Below are 18,054 nucleotides of genomic sequence, written 5' to 3' on the forward strand. Positions count from 1 at the left end.
ACAACAGCAATTTAAAGTTAATCTTTTCACAAATACATGTTTAAAAGCTTTATAATAGAGGAATAACCTACTTCAAGATCGCACTCTGTCCATGAATCAGTTCAGTTTTTAGTCTAGATTAAATACTCTTTCTTCTTAAAGGTTTGGTAGGATTTAGACTAAAGAATTTTAACTTAAGACCTGCCAGTGAGTTATATATTGGCTCATCCCTCTATTCTCCAACCACTAATCTAGAAATCATTCATCTTAATGTGTCAAGAAAGCCTTGGATATGCCATGGATACACCACCTTCCTTCTCACATACTAAAATAAGTCTTATTTGGGGAATGCTCTTAATTTCCCATTCATCTTAATATTTCTTGGTTTCATCAGTGTTATAACATTTAAAACAACCATCATCTGCAAATTTCCGTACACAACCAGTAGATGATGTTCCCACAAGTCTCCAACATGTAAACACATACCTGAGATTTATTTTGGTTACTTGGAAATTCAACACATGACAGTGCACCACCAAGAAAGATGGCAATTACAGCTTCTCCTGGTCACAGGGACAAACCACTGCTTCACTGATAGTGGTCAACATCCACCAGCAAGGCACAGCACAATCCCAGTGAAAAGTAATGGAATGATGAATGGTGTTACTCTGGAAGAGAGGCTGAATAAGTGGAGGCACAGCTGCAAACGAAAGCTGGAGGCAGTGTGCATTATTTATTTCATAGTCTTGTGTCAAGGCTTATACTGCAAAATAGGAGAGGCATTCACTAGAGTCAGATACTGCCAAGTACAACGCTCCTCATTTAGCCCACCTGCTGTCCATTACTCTGCTCTCCATTTACCTTCCTGCATCCATTACTCTGTCCTCCATTTACCTTCCTGCACCCATTACTCTGCCCTCCATTTACCTTCCTGCATCCATTAATCTGCCCTCCATTTACCTTCCTGCCACCCATTATTCTTGTACCCTTTTACGTCAGGAGCTGTATGGAAAGAGCTGGAAGAAGGATATGTTATTGGTAGTGACATTGAAGTTGGGCCATAGTATGTGATATTATTAGGCTATAGAAAGAGTGTAGTTAAAGATTTGATGTAATATGCAGTAATAATTGATTTAGTAATTGATTTTGAATTAGGGTGTAATGGATACATACACATTGGGATTAAATAGTGATGATGACCATGAAGTGAGAGATTTATACGGAAAGTGTTGAGTTCATAAGTTTGGGACTGAAAGTTCGTCCTGAGACAGCCTGTGGGGAGAAAACTATAACATGCTAAGCAGTTGTCGGCTAACAGCAGGGATAAAGTATAGTGTGTTCAAGGATGTAGGAAGGAAGCTAGGAATGTCATGGGAAGAGATTCAAATGTTGACTTGGCTGGAAAGACATTGTAATATGGTGAAACGGGAAGGAGTCTGTAGCAGGAACAAAAAAGACAATTATTTGCTCTATTAGCCACAAAGCAAGTAACTAGTTTGCATGTAAGTATAGGAGTGATTTATACCCAGAGGAGTTACTTTAGGAAAGCAACTGCTGAGCCGTTATGTAGTAGAAGAGCTGGTACTATGACTTTCTTACTTGTAACTTTTAGAAGCATGGTGCTCCAGGTCTGTTTATATCCTATAGGTAAAATCATTTTTCACAGTACACTATAAGTTCCAGTTCTTACTGTGGATGACTAAGATGCTCCCATAACAAGAGAGGAGGTACTGTGGTTCTGTCTGCTCAGCTGTGTAAATGGGATGAATGTTTGTGTTGGAGAAAGGAATAGAGATATAAACAGAGATGCAATATACCTGTGTGTGCACGCATGAGGTTTTGGGGAAAAAAATAAGAGATACATATCAGTGCAAATTGGGGAAGTGCGTGCATCTCTTCATATGTGCATTTGCGCGTCATTGCATTTGTATGTGAGGAAGGGGAAGACATGCATAAGTGTATCGACTCTCATCAGAACTAATGATGAATAAAATGCTTCCTGTCTCCATGGGTTATTACAGTTCTTGATGCACCAGAAAGGAGCAATAAAAGGGAGTTAAAAATAGCACACAGAGCAACATGACCATCATGCTGATTCTCTCTGGCTCTCTTCTCCTTTTCCACAAACCATGCAGTGTTTACAGTTTGTGTGCCTTATTGGAATGGCAAAAGTAATATGTTGTATAGATCAAGAAAATTATGCAAATTAAACATAGTTCTCCATCTTTGTAAAGAGACTGATTTTGTGTACTTTCTAAAATATATAAAAAATAAATACAGCCCTTTGTCTTCTGTTTCAGATGTGGCCACAACACATCCTGACAAGAAGTCCATTCTGATGTATGTCACCTCGCTGTTCCAAGTGCTGCCACATGGTGTCACCATGGAGGCTCTCCGGGAGGTGGAGAGGCTTCCACCAGCCCCAATGGCTCTGGAAGACCATGTTCAGAGCAAGCAGCGCTTTTCCCAGCAGGTCAGTCCAGGCAGACATTAGTGACATGTTGCATAATCTCTACCTAATAGTCTAATAGTCTCCTATACAACATTCCAAAAACCTTTAGAACCTTTTGCGGTTGCACTGCATTCTCCGCTATGTTACTGTGGAACTCCTGCCATGTTCTTCTTAGGGATTTGCAATGCATGTGTCTAATACCTCTTCAGGCATCGCCATAGTCTTTCTCCTGCCTCATACAGTATCTCTCTGTTTTTTTTTTTGTTATTTAGCATAATTACTGATTTTTTCTCTGCCTTCTCCATTTGTTACCCAAATTTAGTCATTGTTAATTATCTCATAAACTCAGCCATCCAAATTGCTGCCTCCAGCTCCCTCAAGGGCAGAGTTTTTGCTCTCAGGTCAATAAGCAAGTCTGTCAGCCAGTGGCTGTTTGTCTCACTGCAAACTACATAAATTTATCTCACCGCAAGCAATCAGCAATGCATAGCCTGACATGTCCCTAGGAGGTGCTTAACGCTGGTCTCAGTTCAGATACCCTCACTCACTTAAACACTCCCACACACGACCTGATTATGTTATTTATGCTACATGCCTCTTGAGTTCCCAGTCGCAATGGCAGAAGGCTTGGCTCAGCATGTTGCTTAGGAGGAGTACCTTCACAGGATGGTCCTAGAAATTTGTCAGCTATCCTCCTTTGACACGTCAGAACACATGGGATGTTGCAGGAAAGGTAGGGCTACCTAGGGGAGGCCCGTGTCAGTATCTTTGGGAGGTCCAGCTGAGAGGCATGATGGAGAGACTCTGGCCAGTTTAAATGCTCCCATGCTTGTGGCGAGACCATATCAGATGTGCTACTCAGGAACTTCCAGTCACAACAAGCAGACAGTAAAACATGCTGTGTGAGAGCTATAGGATTCTGCAAAGGCATTCTGCAAATGTCTAGTTCTGATTAATGGCATTTTTATGAAGATAAAAGAGTTTTGAACAAAATCATTTGCTTGAAATGCTGCTGCCTTTCTGTTCCTATATAAAGGAAATGGATTTTACTTTTTCCAATGTACATAGTAGGCTGTCTGATGTTACACTATTGGTAGAATAACTTCACTCATTTCTTATTTATTAGTGGACCGTTTTGTCCAAGGTGACGTACAAGACATACCTCGCAAGCATGTAGCTGTCAAGAACCCAACTTAGGTACAAGAACTGCTAGGCTAAATTTCCACTGAGTGACCAGTAACACGTGCAGTAAGATTATGGGAACAAGACATGCAAAACACAATAGAACCTAAAATCAGAAAAGCTATTCAAATAAGTACACGAAGACTGTAGTCCGTTGTGTGATTTTTAGTGCTTGTACAGTATAGATTGGCATTCTGAATTTTGTTTCTCCCGAAGAGGATAAAGAGTGGTTAGGGTTAATATTTTATAAGCTACACAGTGTTACAGATTTGTTTCTGAACTAAATACAGGCAGTTGGTAGATTGTGGATGATATTATGGACTCTTTGATTGTAAGATGGATGTTGGCGGATAGTTTATACAGCTGAAACTATACACTGAATAATGTTACACCTTTGGTTCTAAGATGGATGATGGTAGGTATGTGGATTGATGGCATATGTATAGAGGACTGTAAATGGTAATGATACTGTACATGGCCAAGCATACAAACCCAATGTAACTTGATAAATAAAAGAAGCAGCTCTTAGATTAGGATTTTCTGGCACATATATGGGTGTATCCAAAATTGCATACTTATGCAGTGTGTACTGAATATTGCTAGAAGCCTACTACTTGACCGTTAATGTAGTGCGTACTGTATGCACTTGGATATACTGTGGTCACCATTTCGCACATTCCCTTACCCAGATGGGTACCAATGATGTAGCTTGACCCCTGTGAAAAGTAACAATTGTTAAAAATCAACGAAAAAAATACATTTTAGAGTCAAATTATGCATTTTATATTTGTACAGCCGGCAATCCCTCCACCATCTTGACAAAAATTTCTGGGCAAGTGACATTCTTCGTCTCTGGTTGCAGCTCCAGTGTTCTTGTGGGATAGTGTAGCGTCCATCAGTTGCAGACTTTGGAATTTCGCAGAATGTAATATGTCATCTGGGTACCATTTGCCTACTTCCTCATCCATATTGAGAATTCGGACATATTGCTCACTACGCATACTATATTTCACCTACTACATAGCAAACAAGTAATGTGATTTCAGGTGTACCCTATGTCTCTGATTTTGTACATATGGGTCATTTTTCCTTTGTCTTTGAGCTTTCTCTCCTGTCCCATTTTCCCAGATTACAGTGAATGTGGCTCAGGGTTGGGTTCGTAGCCCCTCCCCTACTGCTAAACCACGCTACAAAAGTTACGCCTACACTCAAGCAGCTTATGTCAAGTCACCTGAACAAAAGAGGCGACGCTTTACTTCACAGGTGCATGTCTTTGATGTTGTATGCCATGATGGCATTTGAGCAAGATGATAAATACAATATGACGTGTGTCTGTTAATAGAAGGCTATAGCGAATACAGGCTTTTAGGTACTGCGGATGTCGATGAGTCACTGGAACCCCTTCCTCAGTCTCCAGACAGCCAAGGGGAGGAGGCAAGCAGTAGTCCCAACCCCCATCGGGACCTGCAGCTAGAAAGGTACCAGACTGCTCTGGAGGAAGTTCTCACCTGGCTGCTTTCTGCCGAAGACAGTCTGCAATCTCAATCCCCCATCTCCAACCAAGTGGAAGTGGTTAAGGAGCAATTCCACACCCATGAGGTAAGGTGCCATGCAAGTGGCTTAGGAGAGCAAAATACAAGAAGCAGAGCACCAAGGGTTTGGACCACAACCAGATTTCAAGGGCACACTCCAATTTTATGAGTAAGGTTCCATATCATACCAAACAACCTCAGTAAAGAACCCCAACCTGAGAGCAAGGGATATACATTTAAGAAGTTGCAAGAAAAAATTGGGAAATAGCTATCTTAGGTACAGCAGATAATTGTGGATTGTAAGTGCCTTATACACAAAGAGGAATTGTGGTAATAACTTCATTTATAGAAAGCGGAGAGGCTGCTGACACATGATGAACAAGCACCCTGGTGGAAATCTCTTGCTCCAGGGTGATGGCTTAACATTTACTTGCATTTTTTGACTTCTCTTGAACTCCTCACAGATGACATTTGCAAAATTCCCTTTTTAATTTCCTTGCTAAAATTCCATTTCTATTTGAAAGCTCAGAAATCCGTATACTTCTTAGTTAGACGTGTTTTATTGGCATGTAGCTGGCATTTGCTTTATTGTTCAGCATCTTTCCAGAATGAATGCTAATAATGCCAATGGCTTTTGGGAGTTGCACATAATTTTACGTAATTTCCAATAATGACATTTGTGCACAGTACTGCATTTAAAGGTGTCTACATAATTTTGTCAAATACCGCGTTTTTTAAAAGTGTGCATACAAAATACAATACAAATGTCTGAAAAACGCCCGGCATGTTTTTTTGCTCACATATAATTAATAGGTTCTGCACGTAAGCTATGAGCATGGAGGGCTTAGCTTTTGAACAGCAGAGGCAAGGCAGGGAACAAACCCTGCGAAAGATACCACCTAGAAGTGGATCAAACTGTACATGCACAAAAGGCATATAGCTCTCGACTGTGCATGAAGAGCTTTTACAAAACTGCACCTCTTCTCCTGTGTGTCTCAGGGCAGTCATATTTGCTTTTCAAACGGAAATATGCCGGTAGGTTTGGCAACGTGTGACGTTACCAACACACATTACAATCCCACCATAAACTGCAGTCACTAGAAGCACTAATAAATTATGATAATATGTTTTAAAGATAAACAAGTGCCAGCCTTCTATGAAATGGTTTTCCCTGCTAAGGGGGCGTCTCTAAACACGCACCAAGAGTACAGCACTGTGTATGACAGGAGAAACCAGAGTATGCAAAGTGGGGATCCTTTTTCAGTATACTGTATATGCCTCAAAACAACCATATTTTGATTAAACTTGTGAATGATAGAAATCTGATCAACAACATCAAATTTCATTCTTTTATTTTGCCTCATTTAGCAAATGGGAACATCAAAACTTAATTTGCAAAAACCTGCTTGTTGTGATGTGCAGTAAACCCAATAACAAGCAAATGAAGATTCATTGCAAGGCATCCTGCCCTGCTGTCTGTCCCCTAAAGCAAATATACTTTGACAAGTAAAAATGCTGCTTTTCTGTGCACCCACATGTATCCAAACGCACCATGTGTTCAGTTGTTATCGTGCTCTGTGATGATACTCACACTTTTTTAATGCTGTTTTGTGGCTAAATGTCAGTTCATGTGAGATCTTTCATATCTCTCTTTAATGATGCTGTAAGATAGGTAACAAATATTTTGAATAATTTAAAACCTTTGATTTGACATGCTGCTTAATCGAAGTTTGGAACATCAGGCTGCATATGAGTGTTTTCCACTGAAATATAAATTATAAACTATATGAACTGCAGCAGGATTTTTCATGTTATCAGCATTTTGCTTGATTAATTACTTTTCGTAGAGGCACTTGAACTTTTTTGTTGAACAATTTTTGATAGTTATCACATCATTTTTTATTGCTCAGTCCTACCAAATGTTAAATCATTTTCTTGGATTGATGGTGCTTGTAATATGTATTGCTTTTTCACTCCATGAGTTTAATCTATTAGTTGGTTTTGCAAGTGTACACAGCTGATTTGCTAATGTTAATGTTTGACTGCAGAGCATACAATATGTCCATCATCTAATTGGAGGTATCCAACTGTTTCCTGCATTGGCCATGCGGCAGTTCGTAGGATTGCACAGTTGTTTAATTCACACTAACTCTATATGGACTCAGCAACCATGAAGACTGAAAACAGCTTGACAGAATAAGTTTTTTGAAGTGTATTATTGTGTTTGGAAGAATACAAGCCAGCAATTATTACAGTAAACTACAGTACATTTATTATGATTCATGCTAGTTTGCTTTCCCGTTGTTCCTGGCAGGGTATCAATAAACTAATGATACATTTGCAACTAACTTTCCCTTATTTGGCTTAGAGTCAGCAATAGTAGCATAGCCAGACAGTGACTACAGAACAATGATCTGGATCCATTGTCTATGGCTGCTTATCCAATTAAGTTTGCACTGGAAGAACAGGGCAGTACAGGGTTCTCTCTGGATGGATTGCTAGTCCATCTTACATCACAGACCCACAGTGTGAGACACACCCACACTTTAGAACTGAAATATGCAGGTCATACACATGGGTAGTGATGCTTTTAATTATGGAATGAAACTTACTTAAACAGATGCAGCAGTAAATGTATCAGAAACCTGCATCAAACCAACAGCCCTGCAGCTGTACACAACACAGTGATCCTATATCTTAATATAACTTTAAATGAGTATCAGTCCTTCTTCATCACCAGTGAACAATGAATGTAATGTACAGTGGCAGAGAAAAGGAAGTGTTGTTGCACTCCATCTGCTAGTGTGCCTTAGGATAATTAACCAGCAAATGGATACATGACTGTGTAAAAATCAGGAAGTAGAACATTTTTTTTGCTACATGTCATGCAGCAGAAGTGACAAGAATCTTACACTCTGGTTTGTTTCATTGACTCCTTAGTTATTTTTGTACACTTGCCCTTTCTGTGCAATTTTGTACGGCACATCAAAGGAAAATCACAATGAGGGGAGTTACATTGGTCTCTACGATTACAGAGGTGAAACAACTATAGGGTAGAAATAGGTAAACCGGGATAAGATTCTCTCTCACTTTGAAAATATGATCCTAATTGTAAATATTAAAACATGAAAGTATTATTGAAAACTCAAGAACTGAGCTTAAGTTAATATGCCACAGAGGTGTGAAGATATAGAGTATCAAAAATATGTCCCAGTTTACCTTCACCCTGTGCCCACTTCACCCTGTGCACAGTATATAACAATTTACAATGTAATTAATTCCTAATATCTTGAGTACTATTCTGTATCTTGAGTATCCCACATTCACACCACACCTATATTCTATACAGTGTTGTCTAACCGCCACACATTTAAAGGGTTTCACTGTGTTTAGTTTAAGAATGACCTCTGATCTGATATTGCTTTGAGATCTGACCGATATGTGTAATCAGAACTTTGAAATGGACACGGTAGTGCAATGCCCCTTCTTCAGTATGCCAACCTTAATTGTAAGACTGCACATGGCACAGAAACATAATGAACAGTGAGAGGGATCTTTATGGTTTGTAGTACTTTGATGGGCTCAGTGCTGAGGAGGAGTATGCTAACTGCTGGCAATGTGTTAAACAGGGTGTATTAAAGAGTAATCAGGGCTACTGTATACTAAGGCTGGCAGACTGCACTATGACTAGGTGACAGTTTTCAGAGGAAACTGATGATGAATTACATTGACAATGATTGTAGCAGACTCACAGCACAGAAGTGAAGCTCATTTGAAGAGTAGCTATTGTTTTATTTTATTTTAAACTTCAATAAATGGAAGAAGGATTTGCGAGGATTTAATGCGACACAAAATCTTATGAATCCTGACTGGCAGACTCCAGTAAGGACTAAATTGTCCTTATTAGTTATTATTAAACTCTTTTATGTTTCGTAAGCCGTGGTGTCGCATTACTTTCATTCTGTGTTGATTTTTCTTTAACCTTGAGTAGTTTTTAATGTATTAATGCAAGAAGTAGTGCAAGAGATTAAAGTAAGCGTTTTAAGGAAGTTCATGTGGATGCAGGAACATAGAGAGGCATCACAATGTATGCTTCATTGATTTATACCTTGTAATGTACCTCAGTATGTTTAATATTTTAATATGTTTGCATTAACTCCTGACATTTTTTAATGTGATGTAGAAGGTGGAAGCAGTACATGATACAGTATAACAGATAAAGGTCATTGGCTTGTACTTCTTACCAGTGCTATAAAATTGCTCTATTGCTTATACAGATGTAGCATTGAAAGTAATATTAGCCAATAAACAGTAATACTTGACAAATATGTTATGTTGAGTGTATTTAGGTTTTTCATATGTTTTTAGAACGTGAAAGTCTCAGTGCAAGTAAAATATTGATATTCACCATGATCCTACTTAAGCGTTATGCAAGATGGATGGTAAATGTTCTTATTGTCCTTTTAAAATTCAAAATTTATCTTTTGATAATTTCTAGAGAACACACTTTCCATAATTAACTGAGCACAAGCGCAGACATGTGAATGCAGTCACATTGCATTGTGATACTCAGAGGCGGCATAATATTGCCTTGTTTCATAGTTTCCTGACAGTTGGTATTAACCTTTTTCTAAAGCAGCATGTTCTTATTTGAAACACGAATACTGGTATACAGATTGCAGTATTTAACATTAATAGTATGGAGGATTATCAGTTTCAGTAGCATTAATTGATTGTAAGTTTTGCTCAAGTTCTTAAAGAGGAGTAGTAGAAGATCATCATTGCTTCATCAGTGGTTCCATTAGTCCTCTTTGTGCACTTATAATGATCAAGGGGCACAGGGATTAAAATTTCGAAGAATGGTTTTCATGCATTTATTTCATTCATTATTAAAATTTTAAGAGTTACCAGTGTGTAATAATTTACCAGTCTACTAGCTATTTTATTTCACATGTATTTTATGTATGACAGATATCTTTTCCAATTACGATATGTTGAGACATTCTGCAAACATACAGCAATAATTCTGTAATTTTTCTCCACATATTTTGGAAATGTGACCAGTAATCTGTTGTTTTTTTCTGTTTTTTTACTGCCAGACATCATAGCAGAATTTCTGTAGCTAAGGGAAGCCTTGTCCATAGCACATGTTAAAGCATTCCTTGCATCCAGTGATTTGTCTAAAATGAACTATAATGAACTATACATTTTTGTAACTGACAGTCATTCTATAGCAATTAATATATACATACTTTTCAATAAACAAAGGTTATGTGGAGTTAAAACACTGAGTGTTTTGTGTGATGCATATCCAGTGTTGGTCCTGAAGCTATGAGGAGAGGTTAGCGGAACTGAATCTGTTTAGCCTTGAGCAAAGGAGACTAAGGGGGGATATGATTCAGGTCTATAAGATTCTAACGGGTCTGGATGCTGTTCAGCCAAATGACTATTTCAATATTAGTCTAAATACTAGAACTCGTGGCCATAAGTGGAAATTAGCGGGAGAACATTTTAAAACAAATTAGAGGAAGCACTTCTTTACACAGCGTGTAGTTAGAGTATGGAATAGTCTTCCTGCTAGTGTAGTGGAAGCTAAAACCCTGGGTTCCTTTAAATCAGAGCTACTGTAGATAAGATTTTAACAACTCTGAGCTATTAGTTAAGTTCTCCCCAAACGAGCTTGATGGGCCGAATGGCCTCCTCTCGTTTGTAAATTTCTTATGTTCTTATGTTCTTACAAATCCAGACCACAATTTTGTTTCTACTAACCAGATGAGTATTATGTGACTATTACTTTTCATGCTCAGATGATTGGCCTGGATATGTACCTGAAATGCCCAACACTGTGTATATCTATACATTTTCTGAAACCACTTGGCCTATTAAGGGCCGCAGGGGAGTACCGAGCCTATGAGCAGAAGGCAGGGAACAACCCAGGATGGGGCGCCAACCCATCGCATGGCACACTGACACACCATTCACACCTGTGGACAATTTGGTAACTCACCAATTAACCTCACCATGTTTTTGGACTGTGGGGGGAAACCGGAGTACCCAGAGGAAACCCCATGGGGAGAGCGTGCAAATTCCACACACATGGAGCCCTGTCACTGCTTCAAACCCTAGTGCTAGAGGTAACAGTGCTAACCACTGTACCCCTATGCCACACTTGTATGATATATAGTTATAGGTAATATGCACAATTTTTCACAATTAAAAAAAATAAATATATATATATATATCATAAATAAAAAGTAATAAAATTATTAACAAATAAGTAAAGTGTAAATTTAAGTGATAATAATAAAAAGCAGTGCTGTAAAAAATGAATCTTTCTTTTGTTCGGGAGAGAAGTTCTCTGCACTGTCAGTCAAAAGGAAAAGGGCTAAGCAAGTCGTATTTTATAGGAAGCTCAGAATGATGGTAATGTCACAGATGTTTACTGTAATTCCTTTTCTCCCAGATGTGTCTCCAGCCGTCTATAAATCAGCTAAATTGGTTATTACTTTCTAATGAATGAAACAGATTTATAAAGGTGCTTAACAAACAGATATCAAATATAACACAGTGAAGTCCTTTTAGCCTCCAAAGACAAAGAAAGTGAAGTATTAATATGAATATTGCCTTTACTAGTTTAACATCTCCTGCTAGATTAATGGCTACTGGAAAGCTTCAAAAATTGCTCTGAATCAGAGCATTTCCCAGGTAAATACGTTTTTAATGTGCCTTTCTGTGTATAAAATTGATTTATTTTTCCAGAAAGCCACAATTTAGATAAAAAACATTCACCAAATGACAGACTATTATTTAAATTTAGACTAAATAATTCGCCATTACAGTAAAGCCTTAAATTTAAAGTTCTTTCTTCATGACTACAAATTATAAACTGTCATGGACTTGTAGGCTACAAATGAATCATCTCTATATGAAATTAGAATTTGCCCATATTGTGGCCTGTATACTTGTGTGACGTGCTGCCTGTATGTAAGGGGTATATTTGCTGTGAGTAATTATGCGCGTTGAGATTACAGCTTGCATTCATGTGTGCACTTGTGCTTTATGGGTGTGTCATGAGGCACACGTAACCCTGGTGCGTGTCATCATGCAGGGCTACATGGTGGAGCTGACGTCACACCAGGGGAGCGTAGGGAGGGTGCTGCAGTCGGGAAGCATGCTACTGGCGGAGGGTCGCTTAACTGAGGAGGAGGAGAACGAGATCCGGGAGCAGATGAACCTGCTGAACTCCCGCTGGGAGCACCTGCGTGTGGCCAGCATGGAAAGACAGAGCAGGTACCCCTCCAAGACACAGCCATCACAATTAGTCACAAGTAGACTTTACATCCATTACGACTGGATACAACACTGCAGCAGATGAGTTTAAGACTGGGTCGAGTGCCTTGGCTGTTTTGTACTGTTTGTTTGTGTTTTTATTGTCTAGTCACAGGTGTAGTTTATTTCAGACAAACCAACAGTCTCACATATCTGTGCAGCCCCGTGCAGCTGTTTGGCTGTGAGTTTTGTGCATTGTATGCCATCCTCTTTGGGCCCCTTTGTTTGTTCTGCTCTTCTTCTCAAGCTGTGATGTTTAGCGTGGGTGGATTCTTTGAAGTGATTTACTGTTTTTTTTTTGTTTTTATTTTTTTCCTTTTCCCTCAGGCTACATGAGGTGCTAATGGACTTGCAGAACCAACAGCTCAAGCAGCTCACGGACTGGCTAGAGCTGACTGAGGGGCGGATCAATCGGATGGAGGCGCAACCACTTGGGCCCGACCTGGTGGACATCAAGCACCAAGTTGAAGAGCATAAAGTACAGGGTCCTTTGTTGCCTCAGTTCCTCCCTGTCTATCTTCCTGCCTGTTTGAGTAACAATATTCTTTTACCCTTATAATGTTCTTGTATCTTATATCTTCTGACTGTGTCACTCCCTGACCTGTTAGCTTCTCCAAGAAGATCTTGAGATGGAGCAGGTGCGTGTGAATTCGTTAACCCACATGGTGGTGGTAGTAGATGAAAGCAATGGGGACAGCGCCACAGCAGCCTTGGAAGAAAAACTGCAGGTAAGAGGTATGCCATTGGCTTAGGTAAATGCAAGGTCAGATGCATGGTGCCGTTCAGAAATGATGGCATGATGGTCTAATGATGAGGGTGACTGTTCTATAACAGTGGCACGATTTGCTGGAGTGGTCACAATCAAATCTGGCACAAACATGCTGACAGGCTGCTCCCGACTTGGTGATATAGTCTACACAACAGCATAAGATCACTTATCCTACTGCGTAGTAAAACACACTGACATGTGATGTCTGTGCCTTTACCGCCCACAGAATAAGCAGCCATCAAACAACCATTGAATCTGGCATGCAATAAATCAGCAGATAGCCTGACAGGGCACGGGAATGTGAGCACCAAGGAATGCTGCAAAGTGTTATTTCTCAATCTTTTTCAAATGCATTCAGGAATTTAAGAAGAGGCTTTTAAGATGGCTTTAAGGTGAGGTTTAAGAGTGGGATGAAGATTAGCGTACTGTGCCTGTGACCGGAGGGTCGCCAGTTCAAATCCCAGGGTTGGCAGACTGATTTCACTGTTGGGTCTTTGAGCCAGGCCCTTAGCATCCAGTTGCTATAGGAGCTGTTTGACTTCTCAATTGTAAATGCCAACACTAATATTCTCACTGAAGAACCTGCATAACAATGACATATTTTCCAACATTTAAAATAAAACTGCTTATGAAATTTTAATGTGATGAAGTTTTCCTATATAAATAAAAATATGTTGTTATTGACCAGTTTGCAGCTAGATGACTTGCATTTGTGATGCATTTTCCATGAAGCACTTCAGCAGTATAATCCCCATGTGTAAATGTACAGAAATGTCTGACCCGTTTTGCAGGGAGTAGCTGGGAGCGTCGGGGTTATGGCAGCTGTCGAGCGAGCAGCTCAATTTAGTCCGAGAAACAGAATTTGCAGTTCTTGTTCTTATAGCCTCAAAACAATTGGCAAGCAAATTTCTACTGATGATTAGTGTGCTATAAAAATCAGTTATTTTCAAATATATATATGTGTGTGTGTGTGTGTGTGTGTGTATTTTTAATATATTTTTTTCCAGGTATTTTATACACATCTCTCTTCGGCAGCAATATTAGAGTAGAGTGAACTGTGGTAGTCAGCTAGTCATGCAAATGATATCATTTACCATGAGGTTTCAGGCAATCTAAATATTTCAGGATGTGCTTTGTGGATATTGATTATTTCGCACAATTTAAGGTTTAACCAATCGCCAACCGCTCTGAAGGCATGCATAACAGCAACGACAGAGTAAATAACTGAAAATTATTACAGAGATACAGAAATGCAAGCGTTGCATGCAGCAAGTGTGGTGATTGCCACTAGCAGCTTCAGGAACTGGCATATCTCACTAAAAACACTGACAGGATGAAGTCCAAATTAACAATATAACCATATAAAGTAAAACGTATTTAAACTGTAGCTGTAGCCAAAGAATAATGACCAAGAGACATTCTTTTAGGTGAATTTTGAGAAACAAAATGAATGAAGAAAACTCTAATTTTCCACACAATTTTGTGGCTTAGAGACAGACAGACATGGTGACGTAATCGCAAAAAGCCCTGAAGTATGTATACACAAACAAACAGAAAGTCAGCTTTTTAATGACAAAGGCACTGCCAACTCTTTCTGCTGCAATAATGGGCTGCGCTGATTTTCCTCTCTGAATCAGATTAAATGAGAAAGAACTGGTGTTTCTCGCTCAGAGATTCAATGACGTGTTCCTGCAAAAGAGTGAAGGAACATTATTCCAGGGCCCATAGCCCCTCTTTTCTCTGAATGCTTCTTCCACATTGTGGTTTTCTGAAAACAAGATGAGATGAGTCTGCTGTTTCTCGGCCTTCTGCGACTACGGAGAGAGAGTTCCCGCTGTAGACGTAGTGTGTAGGGGTTTCACAGCTGTCAAGGGAGTGGAGGAGTAATTGAATGCGTTAGTCAGCTGCTATGGATGGTGCATGATTAGCCTCTATGCTGATTTAACTGATAGCCTTTCGAATCTAAGTGGGGGATGCTGGGGGGCTAATGATACAGAGAGTGGAGGCCAAGTTTGATCATTCATAGACTTTGTTGATTCTGCCTCCTTCACTATCAGAGAACATTCTGTAATAAAGAGGAAGGTATAAAGCAGACAAAGAGATGCTCGAGTCAGTGGTAGCATTGTTTCTTTCAGATTGTGCAAAGTGTTGCTCATAAAGGAGGCAATTTGTATGCCAGGGTCACATCAGGAGAAAAAATAATTATTCAGTGTCATCAAAGCACTGAATCTTTTTGTGATATTTTAAAAAATCATTATATTAGAAAAAAAAACTATGCATATTTGATGACTTGTCTTCTCGCAGTTACTTCATTATATCCATCTTCTAAGCACTTATCCTTGTCAGGTTTTACTGGAGTTGGGGGCTTGGAGCCTGTCATCAGACTCAGAATACTTGTAGAATCAGAAAACTATCATGTATAGTTTTGCACACAAATTTGCACCTGGTTATATGCTAGCTCCATTTCATTAGGTCTGTACTTGTACTTAGCACAGTGACAATGATGTGGAATCTAATCTGTACAGCACAGGGATCATTAGTATCCTGCACATACGCACCCATGGCGATTAATAGACACAAGTCACCTTAACTACATGTGTAGAGGAAACCTATAAAATACTGAGAGAATATGCAGTCACTGCAAACACAAGGCAGAGGTAGGATTCAAACACACAAATGAGGCACCAGCGCTTCCCAGTGCTCTGTTTCATCATAGCTAGCAATCTATCATATAACATCATTTATTTTCTTTACTATTCTAATCTGCATGTTTTTTTGTTCTGTTTCATAGTTTAAAATCTACTTTTTTCATCTATTAATCTATTTTCAACCACTTGTACAGTATGGGACCCTGGATATTATATACAAAAACTTTTGCTTGAAAAGAATAGGTTGGTGCATGAATAAAATTATAATATTAAACATAATATAATGTATTAGAAGTGTTTGCAGAGGAGCATTATTAATCATATAATCCTTCTAGTGGCAGGCTTCTGTTTACTTGTGTGAAAAAGAGTTGGGTGACAATGCAATTACTTAAATAAAGGAAAAGGAAAATTTTTTGCTGCTTAATGTTATGTTCTGTTTAACATTTAGGGGTAATTTGATGTGATGTCAAGTGTGGAAGTAAAATGCTTGAAAGATGTTTGTGAAACAATGATGAGAAATATAATGAGTCACATGAAGGAACAATAAGTGAATAAGTGAATCGCTTCAAGCATGTGCCTGATGCTGCTCTCTAGCAGCTCCAACCAAATGGCAAAGAACGAATAAAATAACGGAAGCACACTGAAAAATTGAATGATTATGTCATGATAATGTCTTGTGTTATTCTTCTTTTAATCATGCAAACAATGAAAAAATGAAAAGGAATGTATCATATATACAGCTTTACTTGCAAGAGTACCAGGTGATCTACAAAAAATGGCTATTCTACAAGGGCCATAGATTCATTCACTTCACGGTTAACACCTGGCAGTCCCTCTATAAGCATCCATCTTCTTCTGTGTTTTTTTAATGTTTTATTTTCTCCAATTTTTGCTTTGGTTCTGTAATTTTGTAAATTTAGTTAGTTGTATTCATACTAGATTCGCTGACTAAACTTGATTAAATGTATAATTGCATAAATATGATCATGACATGCTCTGTAAAAGGAATTGTTAATTAGTGTAAGACAACACAGATGAGGAACTGAGAGTTTCAGTTCCTCAGTTCCCTGGGGAAATTTTCCAGACTGAAAATCTCACTTAGGCTCAACAAATTTAGCTCTCAGACAGCAGATGTGCACAGATGTGCGTTTCCGGGGTGTGGTAAATGCACAGCACAACTGGGCTAACTGGGTTTTCGGTTGTTTTGTACCACTTTCCTAAATGCACCATACAAGGGTTGTTCTTGAAGCAAAGCTGGGTATTGGATGTGTGGAGGGAGAGTGGGCAGGTTGGTGTTTTTCAGAAAGACCCAGGTAGGGTAATGTTGCTGTATACGTGTGTGGGCTAACACACGTGTAAGCAGGTATGCTCATATATACATGCTCCTCCTGCAGCACCTGGGGGACAGATGGGCGGCGATCTGCAAATGGACAGAGGAGCGTTGGGTCCTGCTTCAGGAGATCCTGCTGAAGTGGCAGCAGTTCACCGAGGAGCAAGTGGGTGCAGTTCTGCCTCTTCCTCTGTGGTTGATAGGGGTAATGGGTCCCCAAGGAGTCATCGTGGCCCCTCTGCATGCGGGGCCACGCATCACTGAGGAGCACGAGTTATTATGGCAGTGCTTTAGCAAGAATCGGGTAGGTATAGTTGGGCCAAACGTGGTCAAATAAGGTGAGCTTATCCCCCCGGCTCAGTCCGCAAAGCGTCTGTGTCCCTGAGACAGCGTTCCCCTGTGCCGTACGTGATTCACCGGGAAAGAGCTGCAATGAATATTTAACTATCTTTAAAAAACACACAATCACGCTTAAATTTTTCATACCCTGTTGTAATTTTCTGCTAAAGGGAATGCGGTTTGTCTCAATTTGAATGATTTAAAGTACTTTGTTTGTGATGCAGAAAATTCAGCTTTAATCCTAACGGTAAGGTATTTATGTAAAAAGGTACCATTGCCATTATGATCAGCTGGTGCTTCTGTTTTCCCGTTCTGGCTTGTTATCTTCATCCTAGCTGAATAACAATTTACTTATTATGAACAGCTAATAGTAATTAAATTACATATTCAATCTGGAATAATAAGGGGATATTTCTCTGATGTTTTACAATGAAAACTAATGTAGTGCAAAATGCTAATTTGACAGGAAAAATGTTTATGACACAATGCGCATT

The 18,054-nt window shown here is 39.2% G+C and overlaps 1 protein-coding gene across 6 annotated transcripts in view; it reads left to right on the forward strand.

Annotated features, from left to right (window-relative positions):
- The window catches only part of dmd (dystrophin), a 163,042-nt gene that overhangs the window by 60,259 nt on the left and 84,729 nt on the right, over nt 1-18,054 (forward strand). For all 6 annotated transcript variants that reach the window (XR_011993769.1, XM_072717979.1, XM_072717984.1 and 3 more), the window contains exons 8-14: nt 2,280-2,452; nt 4,742-4,876; nt 5,024-5,212; nt 12,254-12,435; nt 12,802-12,952; nt 13,083-13,202; nt 17,286-17,387. Coding sequence is in view for 5 of the 6 variants with exons in the window: in XM_072717979.1 (XP_072574080.1) it covers nt 2,280-2,452; nt 4,742-4,876; nt 5,024-5,212; nt 12,254-12,435; nt 12,802-12,952; nt 13,083-13,202; nt 17,286-17,387 (1,052 nt within the window). In the remaining variant the exon portion in view is untranslated. The remainder of the gene's footprint in view (nt 1-2,279; nt 2,453-4,741; nt 4,877-5,023; nt 5,213-12,253; nt 12,436-12,801; nt 12,953-13,082; nt 13,203-17,285; nt 17,388-18,054) is intronic.

Source organism: Paramormyrops kingsleyae, chromosome 1 (assembly GCF_048594095.1).
Source record: "Paramormyrops kingsleyae isolate MSU_618 chromosome 1, PKINGS_0.4, whole genome shotgun sequence".
Lineage (NCBI taxonomy): Eukaryota > Metazoa > Chordata > Actinopteri > Osteoglossiformes > Mormyridae > Paramormyrops > Paramormyrops kingsleyae.